The 18520-nt window shown below is 41.4% G+C and overlaps 1 protein-coding gene across 12 annotated transcripts in view; it reads left to right on the forward strand.

Moving 5' to 3' along the window:
* Positions 1–18520, forward strand: part of FOXP1 (forkhead box P1) — a 655361-nt gene that overhangs the window by 531023 nt on the left and 105818 nt on the right. For 6 of the 12 annotated variants that reach the window (XM_040408625.1, XM_040408630.1, XM_040408627.1 and 3 more), the window contains 2 exons: positions 14856–14993; positions 17336–17425. In XM_040408625.1, coding sequence (XP_040264559.1) covers positions 14856–14993; positions 17336–17425 — 228 coding nt within the window. Of the gene's footprint in view, positions 1–1902; positions 2039–2789; positions 2902–14855; positions 14994–17335; positions 17426–18520 lie in introns of those variants that run through there. The other 6 variants (XM_040408629.1, XM_040408631.1, XM_040408638.1 and 3 more) reach the window with 4 other exon arrangements.

Below are 18520 nucleotides of genomic sequence, written 5' to 3' on the forward strand. Positions count from 1 at the left end.
CAGGGCTCTCAGAGAACGGATCAGTTTTGCCCTAATGCATTCTGAATGGAAAAGGATCCGCTCGGAATTCATCCGTTTGCCTGCGTTCCGTCTCCATTCCGATCTGCAGCGTTTTGCTGTCCGCTTGACAAACGGATCCGTTCAGATAATACAAACGTCTGCGTCCATTCAGAACGGATCCGTTTGTATTATCTTTGACATAGCCAAGACGGATCCGTCTTGAACACCATTGAAAGTCAACAGAGGAGGGATCCGTTTTCTGTTGTGCCAGATTGTGTCAGAGAAAACGGATCCGTCCCCATTGACTTAGGCCTCCTGCACACGACCGTATGGCTTTTTCGGTGTTTTGCCGTCCGTTTTTTACGGATCCGTTGTTCTGTTTTTGAGTTCCGTTGTGTTTCCGTTTCTGTTCCGTTTTTCCGTTCCGTTTTTCCATATGGCATATACAGTATACAGTAATTACATAGATAAAATTAGGCTAGGCATAACATTTTCAATAGATGTTTCCGCAAAAAACGGAACGGAAACGGAAGACATACGGATGCATTTCCGTATGTGTTCCTTTTTTTGCGGACCCATTGACTTGAATGGAGCCGCGGAACCTGATTTGCGGGCGATAATAGGACATGTTCTATCTTTAAACGGAACGGTAAAAACTGAAATACGGAAACGGAATGCATACGGAGTACATTCCGTTTTTTTTTACGGAACCATTGAAATGAATGGATCCGTATACGGACCGTATACGGAACGCAAAAAACGGCCAGTAAACGGGGGGGGAAAAAACGGTCGTGTGCAGGAGGCCTTACATTGTGTGCCAGGACGGATTCGTTTTTTTCTCTGACACAATCTGACACAATAGAAAACGGATCCGTCCTCCATTGACTTTCAATGGTGTTCAAGACGGATCCGTCTTGGCTATGTTAAAGATAATACAAACGAATCCGTTCTGAACGGACTCAGACGGTTGTATTATCTGAAGGGATCCGCACAAAACGCAAGTGTCAAAGTAGCCTTAGCCTCTTGCTTGTGCTGTCCCTTTAAGGGCCCATGCACACAAACGTATTTTCTTTCCATGTCTGTTCTGTTTTTTTTGTGGGCTTTATTTTGTGTGGACCTTATGCGGAACCATTCATTTTAATGGGTCCGCAAAAAAACGGAAGTTACTCCGTGTGCATTCCATTTCTGTATGTCCGTTCTGCAAAAAGATAGAACATGTCTTATTATTATTGGCCGCATTACGGACAAGGATAGGACTGTTCTATCAGGGGCCGGCTGTTCCGTTTTTGCAAAATGCGGAATGTGCGCGGACGTCAGCCGTGTCGTGTGCATGAGCCCTTACTTCCATGGCGCCTGTATTGTTTTTATTTACTATTGCACTTGTGCTCGTGCACCGACTTGAGCTACGCTGTCACTCGTTTCTTCCGGGTCGCCCTCGGGTTGTTGCTTTGTGCTTTAGCTGCTAAGATGGCATTTGTAAATATTGCTCGGGGTTAATTTCCTGGGCTCTTTGCTTTTTTTTTTTTTTTTAATATCTAAAGGTTAAACTTCTCCACTCTCTGGTAGCCCACCCTTAATAATGCCAAAAGAAAAAAATATATAAAAGTGCCCCCCCCCCCCCCCTTTCTTGCTTCTCATGTTTGATTAAGGATGAGTGTGTGCCCGTTTGATGGCCTTTTCAGAAAGCTGCCACAAGCCTGGTCAGGTCAAAGGTTTAACAGCAATTAAGCCTAGTTGCTTTAGAGACAAATGCATTTTTTCACCTGCCGCCAGTAGGAAAGGGAAAAAAAAAAAGAAAGCAAGGGCTCATTGTGTTGGGTGTTTGAACTGATTATGTTTAGAGGCTGGTTGTGATTGGCTGGGAAAGGCGTGGCTGCCAGGATAGCTTTGCATGTTGTCAGTCCATGAGCCACCGTGCAATGTGTCTACAACCTGAGGAAACTAAAGGCTCTCCTTACAACCAGGCTTATTAGCTCTTCTCCGGGCCCCAGATCCCTTGTTTTTTTTTGTGTGGTGGCAGCTAAATGGAGTTTGTCAGGTTTGTCAATATGCCATTGATTTTGTAATTTTCTCCTGTGAAACTTGCCATGATCCTTCTGGTGGTTGTTGTTGTGGTGGTGGTGAGAAGTAGATAGAAGCCTCCTCGAGCTCCTCGTCGAGGCAGCTTTGTTTACTAAGTTGCCTGGGATCCTTGCAAGAATTCCGGTCGCTTCTCCTTGTAGCTTTTCTCCTTTTGTTAAGGATCCTTCTTTTTTCTCTCCCGCACCCCCCCCCCTTTCCTCTTTTCCCTATCGTCCTCTCATTGACCCCCCCCCCCCTCCTCCTCCTTTTTTTTTTTTCCTTTGGGGCTTCTTACAGAACAAGTGACAGCCACCACTTCTTCTTCTCAGATCCATGTCTTTCATTTCTATCAGCTGCTGTTATCGAATTTCCAACCCCCGGCGTTTAGCGTGTGCACTTCTGATTCCACGTGTGTGCCCGGCACGATGTGTGTGTGAGCTCCTGTGTTTGTCCGTAGCGTTCGCTTATTCGGGAAAGAGGGGGGGGTGTTCTCTTTCTGTTGACGTGGGTCGGTGTCGATCGTGCTCGTGGTTCCTGAAGGCGGCTCGTTGCCACTCTTCTATAGAGCTGTCCCGGTTGATTGTCGAACCCCCCATCTAAGGCTTTTTTTTTTTTCCTTGGTGTTTGTCTCGTGACGTAGAGGAAGTGGTTGATTTGCTTCTCTTTTTTTTTTTTTTTTTTTTTTTTTTTTTTTTCTTTTTGCTGAATTGTATCGGTTGAATTTTTAGTAAGCAGATCTAAATGGAGGTATATCTCAGTGTCAAGCCAGCAACGTCGTCCTTCCGCTGCTCCTAACAGGATTTCTTTTGATCAGGGGAGGGAACTCCGAGGGATAGACTGGTAAGTTATAACGCTGGTCTGGAATTTTTTTTCTTTTTTTTTTCTTTTTTTCAACACGTACCCTCTGTGTTGCCACATCGAGCTGGCACATGTGCCCACCGCTGCAGGTGGGTGTATCTGACAGCTGCCATGTTGGGCATGTTGATGTTTTACCATGTGCTCGGAGGGAATTTGGCAGAGCAGTAGTTAACTTTTCCACTTTGCAAAGCAACAATGAAGTCATTGAAAACTTGGCTGGAGTGTTTTTTTTTTTCTTCTCCCTTTCTCTTTATGTTAGTCTGTGTGTAACCAGACATATCTCAAAGGGCGTGCTCACAGTTTATATAATGCCATATGCTGAACGTGCGCTTGCATTTTATTTAATTTTATTTAATTTTTTTTACTTTTTTTTTTTTCTGGTGTTTGTGGCCCACTGGCATGGCTTCTTACAGTTGGTATTGCTGTTGTTGACACTTCTAGTGCTGGTCCATAACCACCCGCAGGATATTTGCAGCTTGATGCCTTTGGGAGATAAAGGGTTATTGCAGCGTCTGTTTCCTGCTGTTGCTGATGCAGAAACATTGTGTAATAGCGCGCAGAACAATAATCGTTTGTGACCGAAAAAGAAAGAAGAAAACAATAGTTTGAATGTTTGTTTATTTACTTTTGTTTTTGCAATTTTGTTACAATCTTTGCTTCTTTTTTTTTTAATATAAAAAATACATATTTTTCCCAGCCTTCCAGCAGCGAGCAGCGTCATTCTCACCAGCAATGGAACTTGAGAGCCCATTGGCCTGACACTTTGTAATCAAAGTTGATTTATTGTTCATTAGCGAAGCATTAGGCCTCTCAGGAAAGGCAGTTATTTGTGCAGCGGCCTGTCAAACTGCAGAATGCCAGCACCTGTCATTGGGCAATCATGAAATAAGGTGAAGGAAATTAGAGCTTGCCTTTCACCCACACACACAGCGGATACTCAGGTAGGCCCCTGGATGACTTTTTTATTTTATTTTATTTTTTTTTCAAGGGGGAACTTCCACCGTCCACTTGGTACCAGATTGCAAAGCAGCAATGAAATCCCCATTTATGCTTTTATGTCTTTTTTTTTTTTTTCTTTTGCTGTAGTGTAAATATCTGAGGTCACATTGATCTAATCTACAAAGGCTTTTTACTGTGCACTTGCAGAGACCGCAGCAAAACGGGTCATTTTAATACAGAGAGGCATTGTAGAGTTCAAGAACTGCCACTTAGCGCAGGTTTGCATTTCCGTACAGCATGCAAATCATCTGTTTAGTAGAGAAAAATACCTTTTTATCTCTTTTGCGCTGTACAGCAAGATGCCATAGAGAGCAAAGGCCAACAGTAAGGGCAGTGGCACATCCGATAGTCCCCGCATCCCGATAGGGTCTTGTTATTGATTATTGTTCTGTTTGTAATATTTGCTTCCTACTCTGCAACAGCAGCGAAACACGGAGCGTTCCTCTAAATCTGTATAGATGGGATCCTTCTGTTGAAGCGTGTCTGATCCTTTTATAGCTGGATGGACGTGGACACTATAGAGGATACAGTACAGAACTTTTTTCATTCTTGCACTTAGCTGGGGGAATAGATTCTTATGACTACTTTAGTTTTTGGGGTATTTTTCATAAAAGTATCACCTGCTGTACTGTAGGTTTTATGTTGTATACTGTCTACGTGTATAGGTAGAGGGAGAAGAGTAGAGTCATTTAACTACGTGATGCTCAGTCCTGGAAAAAGTACAACATATTGTGCAGCGCAATGTGAGTTGTGCTGAATAACCAATTCAGCTCTGCTATATCTGTGTCTCTGTGTGTGTGTGTATATTTTTATATATATCATATGATACCTGTTCTAAAGAGCTGACAATCTATAGCAGTCTGTAATTACTCTTTACAAAGAAACTTCTCCAAATCAGGGAAATCAGGGCGCAATATGATCCCCCCCCCCCCTCCCCATGAAGTGCCTTGCCTAATAATAATAATAGTACGGTAGTAGTAATAGCCTTAATACCTCTTCCATATGTATTCTATTTATCCATGCAAGATCTGATCAAAGGTGCTACTATGCTGCTGAGCCCTCTCCGGCGTTGGCTCTGCTTCATTGGTGAAGTTCCAGCTGGGCTGTAAGAGGAATCCCAGGCAAGGCAACAAAAAAACAACACAAGTGTGAAAAGAAAACATTATTTGATGAACTTGTGTCTGCCGCCATGGAAACGGGGATCCATTACTGTTTTTCCAGAGTATGGAATGAAAACATTCAGCATTGGGGTATATTATTTTCTTGTGAATCTAAGGGATAGGAATTTTAAACATTGTCATTTCAAAGCAATAGGTTTTCCAGTTGTGTTTTTATGATGTTTTCAGCAGAAAAGGAATTTATATATAAACATGGATATCTATCTATCTATCTATCTATCTATCTATCTATCTATCTATCTATCTATCTTCTTATATCTATCTATCTATCTATCTATCTATCTATCTATCTATCTATCTATCTATCTATCTATCTATCTATCATCTATCTATCTATCTATCTATCTATCTATCTATCTATCTATTATCTATCTATCTATCTATCTATCTATCTATCTATCATTATCTATCTATATTCTATCTATCTATGTATCTATCCATCTATCTATCTTATATCTATTTATCTATCTTCTTATATCTATCTATCTATCTATCTATCTATCTATCTATCTATCTATCTATCTATCTATCTCTATCTATATCTATCTGTCTGTTAATCCATATCATGTCTGTAGATATGTCTATCTATCTCACGTCTATCTATCCACCTATCATCTATTTGGAGCTATGTATCTGTCTATTTATCCATCTCATGTCTTTAGATCTATCTATCTATCTATCTATCTATCTGTCATCTCTTTATTTATTCATCTAAACATATTGATTTAGCTTTTTGGTACCTATGGTCCATGATAGGTCATGATTGAGCTATCATGGACCATATCTAACTAATGCTAATATTCCCCATTTGGACTTTCTTGCAGTCCTATGTAAGTCACCGCTAGCGCATCATGCTGATGTCTCTGCAGAACATATCCCCAATGTGAAGTGATAAAGTAGGAAAGTAAATGCATTTCTTCTTCTCTGCCTGTATTCCAGGCCCTGGTGCTGAAAATGTCAGGACATGACCGGTTTGTGCACTGTAGAGAAGCCAGAGAGGACTCTGGGCAAAGTTCTCATTGGGTTAATGCGGTGTGACTCACGAAGCATCCTAAAAGCAGGATTGCATAATCTGGCTGAGCTGGTAACACTGTAAATCATCCATGGCTAGGAAGAGGGGGGGGGGGGGAGTAATAACATTTCAAAAAGAGGAAGGGCCGATTGAGACCTGCAAGACTAGGGTCAGTGGTGACCATAACAGACTCCTGCAGAGCTCCCAGACTGTCCAGAAGAACCTGACCCTACGCACTTCAAATGTCTTAAAGGAGCATGACGCAGACTGTCTGACTGAATAGACTGTTTTATTACAGGCTGTTCTCTTCTGGAGGCCTTGAAATAATTAGAAAGTAGACACAGTAAAACTGTGGTTTTATGGTCGCCTGTTGTGTCACCTGTGCAACGTCTGTGACCCATGTGTAACTCAACAACCAAGGCTGATGGCGAAGTTAGCTTGGTGAGCTGTTTTTGGCAAACTTTTTGAGATGTCATCAATGTACCGTAGTCCTACACTGGAAGTGGGGGGGGGGTCTTTCTGCAGAATAGATAAATTTACCTTTAAGAAGATCAGTTGCTTATAAGTAGTGGTGGTTGTCAACTCTGAATATCGGGGGCCTGCATTTGGGGGTCCGTGGTTGGCCTTGACGAGATATTCATTTTTTCCTTTTCTTCCACAGAATGGTACATGGAGAGGCCATGTGTCCAGTGGAGCTCACAATCTATTTCCCATATTCCCATGTAGCAGAGCTTACCTTGTCACTCAACTCTTTGTGCTGTGTAATCTTCTTGGGGCGTTCTAAAGTGGTCGGACTCGAGTTACTATATGTTACCAGTGCTTACCTACAGCAGCACCTAGAGAGGTTGACTATCTGTTTCCCATGTCAGATGTAGCAGAGCTTAACTTGTGACTTTACTCCTTGGGCTGCCTCATCTGAGTTTAAACTAAACCCTAGAGGGTCATGGACCTATCCTGATGCCGAGCGACCAGACCAGCTCTGCTACATCTTTTCCAGCTCCGTCCCCTACTAGATGGCAGTAGGCAGCGAAAGGTTACGTTCCCTCTCTCTCTTCCCGGCCGATGAAACGATTTGCACTCCCGAGTTTAGTGTTTATTTTCAGTCGGCCCCATTAATACGTCTTAATCTGTAACAAATGTTCTGTTCTGCATTCAGAGTTATTGATTTTCCTCCAGTTTGGGAAAATAAATAGAGGCCGAGAGGAGGGGAGTCCACCCACGACACCTGCACGGAGAGATTGTGGGAAAGTTCTGACACCATCAGTTAAAATTGTTATTGTTTGGTCCAGACTTGGCTGGTTAGGACACAGTTTGTTTGTTTTATGGAGTGCAGACTTGGGTTACTGGAAACTTGTTTTCTTTCCCCGGCACAGACTTTAATTACGTTTTATAGATGTTGTTTTTTTTTTGTTTTGTTTTTCCGATGAGTTCATTAAAAAAGATAGTGTAAAACCTACAGAGTTAGAATCCTGCTGTCATCTTTTTGGGGGCCTTTACCCTGGGTGACAGACATTGAGCTCTCATGCATTCGATTTCCCCCAGTTCGCCACCTTCTCTGGAAACCCAAGCGCCATGAATATTTAGTAACAAATGTAGTTGTCATTCATTACCCCCCCCCCCCTCCCCTGTAACGTGAAGAACTGGACGGCCATTGATTAGGTGAGAGATGGGACCTGGCCTGTTATACAATGAACTGCGCTTAGGTTCTTTGAGGTCTATCGGTTCCTAAATCTGAGACATCGTTGTGCAAATAGCCCTGAATAGGGCAAACCGACAGCATCGCGAAGGTCGTCATCTGTGATATCTCAAGGGCTCCCGTTTTTTTTCTTCTTCTTCCCTTTGCTTTGTATTTTCTTATTCTTTTTCATGTCTTGACAAAACAAGATGACACGAGACAGAATACATTAAATTTAGATTTTTATCCAACCTGTGACAGCGGTGGCGATTTAATTTATTTCACTCATTTTTTTTATTATTATTATTTGTTGCATCATCCAAGAGGACGATTCTTCGCACAACGTCCATCATTGCCGAAACGCTTTACGTAAAAGTCTTTTGCCGGTCTTCCTTTGGCCTTGGTTTTCCAAAGCATTTAGACATTTTTTTTATCTTCTTATTTTTTTTTTTCACGTCTTTTGACCTTTAGCGCCGACTGGCTGGAGCGTCTTCATTAGTAGTAAATCAGAGACTGGCGAAATTGTCAAAGATCCCACTGATGTCTTCTCGTTAGAATGTAATTTGCACTCTTGTGTTCCACCGTGAGCTACTGACAGGGGGTGTCTGTCATAGGTGCGAACAGCTTACAACGTCTTAAGCAAAGCCAAATCTCCGAGTGTGGTCCATTGACCAAGTTTGGGATCGGGAAATGAAAGGTTAATGTAATTTTTTTAAACATTTTTGTTTTCCCCAAAAAAAATTTGGTGAAAGGAGGTTTCAAAATAGATGGGTCAAATGTTTTCCAATTATTTTTTTTAAACAAAAAAGTAATTTTTTGTTTGTTTTATTTTAAGAAAGTCTTGAGGGAAGCCTTTGGTCATATTACCAGCTATGGCATTGATGAATTGGTACCTTGCACCTTACAACTTTAAAAGATCAAATGGAGAGGGGGGGAGGGGGGTCAGCAAGCTCATTTATCAAATCTATAAATTACATTACACATTTGTACAGAGGAAGGTTGGGGGAAAGAAAAAAAAGTGCAGATATTTCCATGAGATGAAAAATATCTATTGTTTTCCAACTCTATTAACATAAATGTTTTTTCCATTAACATAAATAAATGCTCAGCGCTTAGGATCAGCCGGGTAATTTCAGAGCAAGTGTTTGCATTTATTAGTATTGTAATTGGGCTTAATGATCTAGTTCTTATTGTGGTTTTATTTTGCAAAAATGTAGATTTATTTTTTTCTGTTTTAAAATGCTTTACATACGGCGGTTTAAAAATAATGACAAAAAATACAAAAATAAATAATATTCTTTATTATAGTCTTTTGACTGTGGGATATTAATAGGGTTTAATTATTCTACGCCTGTTATTTTTTTTTAAGCAATGGAATGGAGTATTTATTGTCAGTAAAACAATTAACCTGGCAGGTAAGCTGAAGGCTGGCAATGAATACGAATTGAGAGATAAGATCAGGGGCGTCAGTCACCCCCAGTGAACCGCACGGGAGACGGAGAACACGATTCTATCTCTGCCCAACCTGATCATAACTGCCTCCCACATTCTATCAAATCCTGTTTCTGTAAATGAGAACAGTTTTTATTTACATAAAAAGGGCTTTGTGAGAAGCAGGCGAATGACTCGCAGGCACTTTTATAATTTACATTAATGAATCTTGCCATGTGGGGAGGTAGGGGAGGGAGATGAAGCAGAAGGGAGGAAAAAAAAATATCCAACTCCGTTGTTTGGAATTGGTATACTTGCAAATGGGGTTTTAGGTCAAGAGGTGTTGTCGGGGGACGCGTCCCATTCCCAAACTCTAGGGAGACTTCAGCTATCCTAATATTGCTCTTCATGTTTGTGCATTATACAAATGTAGCAGAGTGGAGTTGGTCACTGATGACAATTCATGGCGGTATCATTACGGTCCATAGACATGGGCAAATAAATTGCCCGTAACAAACGGCCATTGATGATGGAGGAAATCGATCAGCGCCCACTTAATTTCATTTCTATCTAACAAAATGTGCGTGTTTTTGCACCATATGTTTCCCTGGCAAGCGACGGGCAGGTGCCATTGACACAGGGCAATGTGGCATTCACCAACTGCGATTGTTGGGTCAGCATAATAGACGCAAATTATCAAATCCTCGATCAATTGATCACTGAACAGGGGTATGTTCGACTTAGTATGTGGTTTGACGATTATCATTTATGGGCCTTAAAGGGGTTGGCCCATCTGAAACATTGATGCCATATCTCTCTATATCAATGTTATATAGGTGCTGGTCCCACCTCTGGGACCCTCCGCTATCTCCAGAACGTGGCTCATCTTTCTATATCAATGTCCTATAGGTGCTGGTCCCACCTCCGGGATCCTCTGCTATCTCCAGAACGTGGCTCATCTTTCTATATCAATGTCCTATAGGTGCTGGTCCCACCTCTGGGACCCTCCGCTATCTCCAGAACGTGGCTCATCTTTCTATATCAATGTCCTATAGGTGCTGGTCCCACCTCCGGGATCCTCTGCTATCTCCAGAACGTGGCTCATCTCTCTATATCAATGTCCTATAGGTGCTGGTCAGACCTCTGGGACCCTCTGCTATCTCCAGAACGTGGCTCCTGAACTGAAGGAGAGCACACTGCACATGCGCGGCGTACTCGCCATTTATTTCTTCGTAACATTGAAGGGAGAGTGCACCGTGCAATGTGCCCACCTCTATGGGACTGCCAAAAGTAGCTGAGCCGACGCAGACCTATTTTCAGAACTCCCATAGTGGTGAAGGGAGGTTGGGTACGCATGCGCGGCTGACCTCTGTTCACTTTGGTGGCCCCATTCTGGAGATAGGTGCTTGTCCCATGTCTAGAACCTGTTCTCATCTGCCATCAATGTCCCAGATGGGCCAACCACTTTTTATCATGTTGTACTATTGGCCTCAAGTTAATCACAAAGAATTGATTGCACTAATATGTATGTACCCACCACGGACGGTTGCCTTGGTAGGTCATGTGTTAAGATGTAGCAGGTACCCCATAAAATAAGGCGAGTATATTAGGTGAGCAAAATGATGGCGAGTATACTGGCTTTGTCTATCGAACCATCCTACCTCTCAAGGAGTTCAGTGACCAGTTCCACTTAGCAGACGGTCCTTGGGTTATTGAAGCCCATGCTGGCCTTGAAACTCAGTCTGGTCAGCTTCTAACGCGTCACTGCCAAGTGCAAATTCTGTAAGAATCTGATTAACTGATTAGTTTTGGTGTGACAGTGACAGGTCCACGTCTAATACATAAGTGGCAGGGTGCTCATGTATCATCTTGGGGATTTTTGTATGCTCAGAAATAGAGTTGGTAAATGCCCCCTCACCTACTATGGCTTTGCTGCCCAAGCTGAATGTGCGTATTGGGTTTCATCTACTGTGATCGCAGCTCCTTAAATTTCATATGGTTGCCCCTTTTTTTGCACTAGTTCATCCCCGCATCCTTCCTTCCTCTATCTTTTGAGTTTCCGAATTCTAATGCTGTGTAAGAAATTCTCCCTCAAGTTGTCGCCAAGACTTCTTTAGGCCGTCTCGCTTATTGCATGTCATGTGACTTGTGGACACTTAATGATGTCACTCTGTCCAGTGACCTCATCATGCATTCGGGCATTGGATGTTTTCATACAAGAGCCAATGCAATGCATTAATCTTAATACATCCTAATGAAGGGGTTAATATTTACTACCCGGTGTTATTTCTCCCTTAGCGTCCCTCGCAGAACTACTTCTAACATCCATCAACCTCCAGATTAAGGACTCTAATGGTTGTGCGCTGCTCAGACTTAACCTCTTCTCCTGACACGTTCCCTGCCGTCCGTCGCCTGATCTCTTGCCAGCAGAGGGTTAATTTGTCTACTAACAGTATAATTTGCATTGCAGCTTGTTGGAGGGGGGGGGGGGGGTTGGTATATCATCTGATTCCTTTCAAAAATGGCAATGATTCATCTGGAATCCTTTTCATTTTCATCAACTTTTTTTTTTTTTTTACCATTTACAGTTTTGCGATTTAAATTTGTGGTTCAGCTCGATTCGAGAACTCCCGAACAGGCACGGATGCTAGTTTCCCGCACAGCTGCGAATTCAAATGAGAAAAATGTTCAAAAACTTCCCCTTTTCCACCCCCCCCCCCCTCCGAAATCAAAGAGGGCTCTGCAGATAGTGCTAGCCTGTGTTCTAATATAAAGTTTGGTTTTGACTGAGTACATTCAGTAGGGGAGTCATAAATACGAGAGAGTTCTACTTAAGAAGTTACATGACTGTTTTAAATACTATTGATTTAAACCACCGGGTAGATTTTATGAATCAAAGTGTAATTTCCAACGCTTGGCTATATTTCTCCACAATAAACCACTCTCTCTGGTGTGCCCTTAGCTGCTTTCGAGACGTTCAACGCAGGATTAAATGATAGTAGTTACGATGATCAATAGGTTAAGACCAGGACAATCATTCTCGCCGCTAATGACCTCGGTAGTAATGGGTAATAAAGTGTGGGCTATTACGGGCTAGCGCTAGCTCACGTCGCCCTTTTGGTGGTAGGAGCTATCTCCGAATCTGGAGGGAGGGTTTAAAAATTTGGGTACAATAATTTTTTTATTTATTTTTTGCTTCTGCTTTACGGACGTCGAGTCTAGCCAACAAACCTTGACGGGAAAAGCTCCTTCGCCCCTTTTTTAATATTTGTGTTTCGACGTTTCGTTGCCAAAGGAGAAGTCAACCAAGCACTTAAAATAAAGATGCTACATCCAAGAAAGATGACTTTCTGTATGTACTGGCACCTCGTTCCACGTCCGCCGTCTTAGTTACAGCACCAGTCACCTTTTTTCCCTCCAGTCATCGAATGTTTGTCTTGAATCCAGTCCAAGTGTTTTTAGGGCGCAATTTTTTCTTTATTTTTTAAATGTTTAAGAGTTGAAGGTAGGCTTCCGCTATTTGCTTAGCAGAGCGGCATTAATGGCCGAGGAGACCTCAAGGAAAAGTAAACTTGTTTGGTGATAGAGTGATGTGGGCATTAAGGCAGATGAGTGATGCTGCCTGGTAAATAGTATTTATTGAAAGCAATGCAGAACGGAGTCGACCGAATTAATGGGATTACACCTCCATGCTTTTGATGATGGAGCTCTCCCAGGAATTGCCACAGTGCCAGTTTGTTGATATTCCTGTATCAAACAAGGTCCTGGAGCTCAGTGAACATTACAACAGGGACTTTTCACTGAATGGCGGCCAATGGTTCTGTAAAAAAAAAAAAAAAAAAGGCGGCTAGCCTGGGGTTGGGGGGATGCCCAAAAATATGCACTTTGCATGGGCAGCTCTGACTGTAATGTCAACGTGATTTCTCCATAAACTAAATCCATTCAAGAAAAAATTTAAATCCTTTTTGCAACCCATACACACACACGGGGGGGGGGGGGGGATAAGGGGGGGAAAAAAAGTGGATTTATACAACAATACCGAGGAATATGTCGTTACTATGTATCTGACCTTCAAGAACCATTTTAAGTTAATCAAAATTAGTGATGCTGAGAAATAAGGACATCAGTGCATAATGACTGTGAAATTAGGAGAGAGCTCACTATGCAAATGACAGAAGAACCCAAGTGAAAAAAGGCAAGATAAACTGCATATTAAGGCATTATGTTACATAAAATTAATGCAGCATCTCTGTCTTTTGCTTACCGCTTATTTGAAAGCTTTTTATTTCATTTTTTTTTTTATGTTCAATTACAGACCTATCTGTATATATCGGTTTACGTATTTTATTCTTTTAATAGCGGCTTTTAAAATATAAATGTATTTGTCTGTCCGTATAGATAAGCTATGTGGGTAGAGGTGTAGAAGGAAAAAATTTTAAATACTTTTCATTTTATTTATTTTTGTGTACGTGCCTTTGCATGTGCAAGTTTATAATCTTAAGGATTTTTTTTATTTTTTTTTATTTATTGATACATTTATTTAACAAGTTTTTAATCTTACGTTTTTTACCGTAATTTTTTTTATTTTTTTATTGATGTAAGTTTAAAATCTTATATTTTTTTTACCTCTTTCATATTATGTTTTTTATTTTTATTTATTCATACGTTTGTTTATGTAAGTTTATCATCTCACTTTTTTTACTTATGGATACATTTGTTTATACAGGTTTATAAACAAAATATATTTTTTTTTTACCTTTTTTTTTTTTTGTATTTTAGAAAAATAAAAAATCTATTTTTGGGGCATACCTTCCTTTGGTTATATAGGTTTATACTCCGATTTTTCTTGAAATATTAAAGAAAATTTAAATTTATTTTTTATGTATATATACCGGTATATGTGTGTGTGTGTGTGTGTGTGTGTGTGTGTGTGTGTGTGTGTATATATATATATGTATATATATATATATATATATATATATATATATATATATATATAGACCTTATTGTAAAGGTAGAATTATATTGCCGGTTTAAAAAAAAAAATTTGTCTTAAATTTCCTGACAGACCGCCTCCTGCGCGCTTGCAAATTAAACACAAGTGCGGTGATTATTTTGAATAGGTAAATTACATTCTAGGAAGCTTGCAGCCTTCATAGCATTGTCATTAGGTAGCCGCTTGAATACAATTTGTGTAACCTTGGCCAAGACAGCCTGTCATTTTAATGTCAGTGTTTTTATCTGAAGAAGACATCATCCTTTCAAATACACAGCACAGGTTCCTTAACAGAAACGCCTGAGCAGAAATGTGTTAACAGTTGCAAATATGAAATGCTATCAGGTTCATCACTGTAGCTGTTTGTCATCGAAATGTCACAGAAAACTGCTTTAATGGTATCTCACATAATACGGGGGAATTGGAAACATCTGTATGTTGCATGGAGCCGGGAAGCAGCTCTCAGCTGAACAGACGATATGATATATGATTTTTTTTATTTTTTTGGGTAGCAATTTCTAGGTTGCTGGGGAGAGGGTCTGGAATGGAATTTGCATGACGTCCTGTCTACATTGGCGGAGGCTGTGGGGTTTACAATGGCCACTGAACATCTACTGTCTTAACATGTACATTTCTTGTTTTTAGGTTCCAGTCTCAGTGGCTATGATGACACCCCAAGTAATCACTCCTCAGCAAATGCAACAAATTCTCCAACACCAAGTGCTTACACCCCAACAACTACAGGTCTTACTTCAACAACAACAAGCGCTCATGCTTCAGCAGGTAATGTTTTCATGACCCTACAGTAGATTGTGTTGTAACTGTAGGACTGATGGGGCAAAACCCCTAATTCTTTGATCCTCTGTGGATGGATGCCCTATGCAGGTCTATACCATGCATGGTGGGTTGGAATGGAGCCAACTCTTCTTCACACGGCCTACAGCCGTTACAAAGCAGTGCATGGTTATTCAAGAGAAAGCACCTTTTGGACCAACTATGCACCATGTCAGAGACTTTTTGCCTACTTACCCTGATTACACTCTTATGACTCGGGACGTAAGGCTGAAGTAGGGACTTGAGGGAGCTTAGTATTATTGCTTGGCATCCTTTGGGTGATTCTTTTGAGCTCCAGGTGATTTTGCAACTGCAGGACATGTTTGGGTCACAACAAACTCAACTGTTGAGCATGGCCCAGTGGTCTCAAAAAGATCTGAATCTTTTCCTCCAGATCGTTGGCTGTCTAGTTATCCGAGTTGGTGAAAAAACAGGAGGCACAATTGGGAGAAACAAGTAGATTTGTGATTGCGAGTGTTTCCATCCTAGTTATTGTAAATGTAAAAAGACCAATGTCCGTACATTTATTGTCCGTTTCTGTTCACACTAGAGCCTTCTGTAAAAGGTATACATTGGCAGAATTTCCCATTGTACCGGTATATCTCTAGTAGAAGATGTATAGGCATACAGTACCTCTTACTGTAAAAAAAAAAACTTATTTGGTGCAGATAGCATTTTTTTAATGTCTCTCTCTGCTTAAAATTTTGTAGTCTTCTTGTCCACGTATGCCAAAAGGACATCCTTCATAGCAGTGATGTACCAGCTATAAAGAGAGGCTGTGCCAGTGCAAGATAGCCTATCAAGAGGGGGCTGGTACTGGCCTTCTCTTCTTCTAAAAGCAGCCATACAGATTAGGGCCCATTCAGACGGCCGTATCCGTTTTTTTTGCGGATTAGATGCTGACCCATTCACTTCTATGGGGCCCTTTTCTATTCCACGGTTCCACAAAACAAATGAAACATGTCCTATACTTGTCTGTGAAAATCAGGACATGGCCCCATTGAAGTCTATGGGTCCGCAAAAATACTGAATACTAGCATTCAGTATTTTTGCGGACAGCATACGGCCGTCTGAATGAGCCCTTAGACAGATGTTGGCCAAACCTTTTGATTTTGGCAAGACTATCTGAGTGACGGTGTCCCAACTCTCCCCCAAAGATATTGGGAGAAAAAAGGATTAAGCTGATGGCTTTTAACATGCCCAATCCTGTTGTCTTTGGGATGGGTAAACTGCCACTTGAAGTGTCTTACAGCAACTTACGCCCTCCCCCCTATTCAGAACACGTGCACATTTGGCCGAGATGAGCTCCCATGTGTATGGGGAGTAGTCAGGGGGACTATCTGGTGGTAGAAAGAGATGAAGGCAAGATTTTGGATGGAGAGATGCTTCATTGGATTGGGTCATGAAGACAACCCCTTCACTAAAGAAAGCTGCCCCAGCCATCAGTCTTAGCCATGTCCACCGGGGACTTCTTGGCTTTTGTGCTGAGTTGTTGTAAAATGTTGGGGATATGCAATAATAGGGCATATGGATAGGGCTTGTCGTATATAACCCCTTTTAATGCTTAAGATTGATTGCTAGAGACATCATAGCTTGGGTCAAGGGCATGGTTGGGGGGGTCACATTTTATATTTTTTCTTGGGTCTTAGTAGTAATTCCTGCAATATAAGGCATTGGATATATGCACTTGATGACCTATTTTGTATGAAGGACATGTCCACTTCCCATTTATAAGCAGATAGGTTATTATTATTATTTTTATACCATTTTTTTTCAATGGGTTCCATTTGCTTTTTTCTGGTTCCCTTTTACTTCAGTCATCTCTTTTTTTCATCCCTTCTAATGAAATTGAGTGGATTAAGGTACATGTATACAGTGGCCGGAGGTAGACGTACTTGAAACGCATCATTTTAAATGAAAGCTTGCTTCGTACAGGCGAGATTTACCATGTTCCTCTCCAAGGGCACGGTGTCTTTGTTGTTACAAACATAGGTCATCCCTTGCTTTATTTTAATTAGTCTGCACAAGGGGGAAGAAGGGAGAGAGAGAGAAAAAATATAATACACCATGTTTCCTATCAGTACAATTTGTAGATTACTTTCCGAACTGCGATGCCAAGAACAGCCTGAGCATGCTGAATTTATTGTCAGATATCAAACGAAAAGGTCAGACCATTCCAGATAAAAGAATGCTATTTTTCAAATCTCTTTTGTGTCACGCCACACAAAAAAAAAGTACAGAATTGTCACCAGGTACATGGTAACTGACACTGGTTTCCCTTTTTCTCACAGCAGCAGCTTCAGGAGTTTTATAAGAAACAACAGGAGCAATTGCAGCTTCAGCTGTTACAGCAACAACATGCAGGAAAGCAGCCGAAAGAGGTAAATCATGATTGTGTGGATGCAGTTTATTTGCAATTTTCTCCATTGTCGACTTGGCCCATGGGTCATGGTCGCTCTCTGTATTTTGTCCATTAGCAAACTATTATACTGTGCTATGTAGAAGGGTAAGGAGAAGCTTGTGTGCAACTTGACTTGACTCATTTGGGCCCATCATGGGGTATTGTTTTAACCTCCCTCTCCTTTCAGTCGCTGGCCCCATTTCTACTTGTGAAAAGGCGATTTCCATATTATAGTAAGAACCATATCACTATGTTCACTATGTGGATATAGCCCTAGCAGTACGGTATTCCAGGTGGTTAAGGTGGCCATACACCTTTTAATAGCTGTCGACAAGATGTTCCTTCGACAGCTATTGTTGCCGATCCCTCGGCTGCGAAGTATGCATGCTTGGTTCAGTGTCTGTTCTCAATGGGGAGAGGGGGAGGAATAATTTGCTGCCAAAACCTCTGGTGGTCGCCATATTTTCCTTGAGAACAAAGATTTAGGCACGTTAAAGTTCAACATGCCTATACGTTTTTTTTTCCCTGACATCTGTCACACATTGGCACCAACATCTTACATTAGGCTGTTCCCTCCCCAATCGGTGGGTTTAACTGACCTGAGTCTGAAGGGTATGGCCATCTTTACTCCGGCATGGTCCATATCAACATTTAGTAGGATTGATCCAGATCAGTCCAGGGGGTGAGCAAGCACAGGTCCCGTATGCACCCAGCCTAAGCTACCAAATGAGTGACCCATGCTTGAAGTTTTGGGGGAAAAGGAACTAATTTAAAATCTACGTTGAAGGATATGTTGGGTAAAAAAATTCCATAGATATCGTGTTTTCCAACAGTCAGAATCGGTACACTACAACCCACCCCATCCTAGAGTAGAGAAGACCAGTCTTGAACATATGACTTTCAGTGGGTCTTCAAAGTGCTACATAAAGAAATGCGATAACTGTCGAGTGAGAAAGACCCGCAGGCCATGTGGCTGCTTTGGGGACTCAAAAGAGAGAGCGCCCAGGTGTGTGAGGTCTAATCCCATTTGCTAGTGGGTAATCAGAACCTGTATAGGACTCATCTCTGCAAAGGA

Source organism: Bufo bufo, chromosome 9 (genome assembly GCF_905171765.1).
Source record: "Bufo bufo chromosome 9, aBufBuf1.1, whole genome shotgun sequence".
NCBI lineage: Eukaryota > Metazoa > Chordata > Amphibia > Anura > Bufonidae > Bufo > Bufo bufo.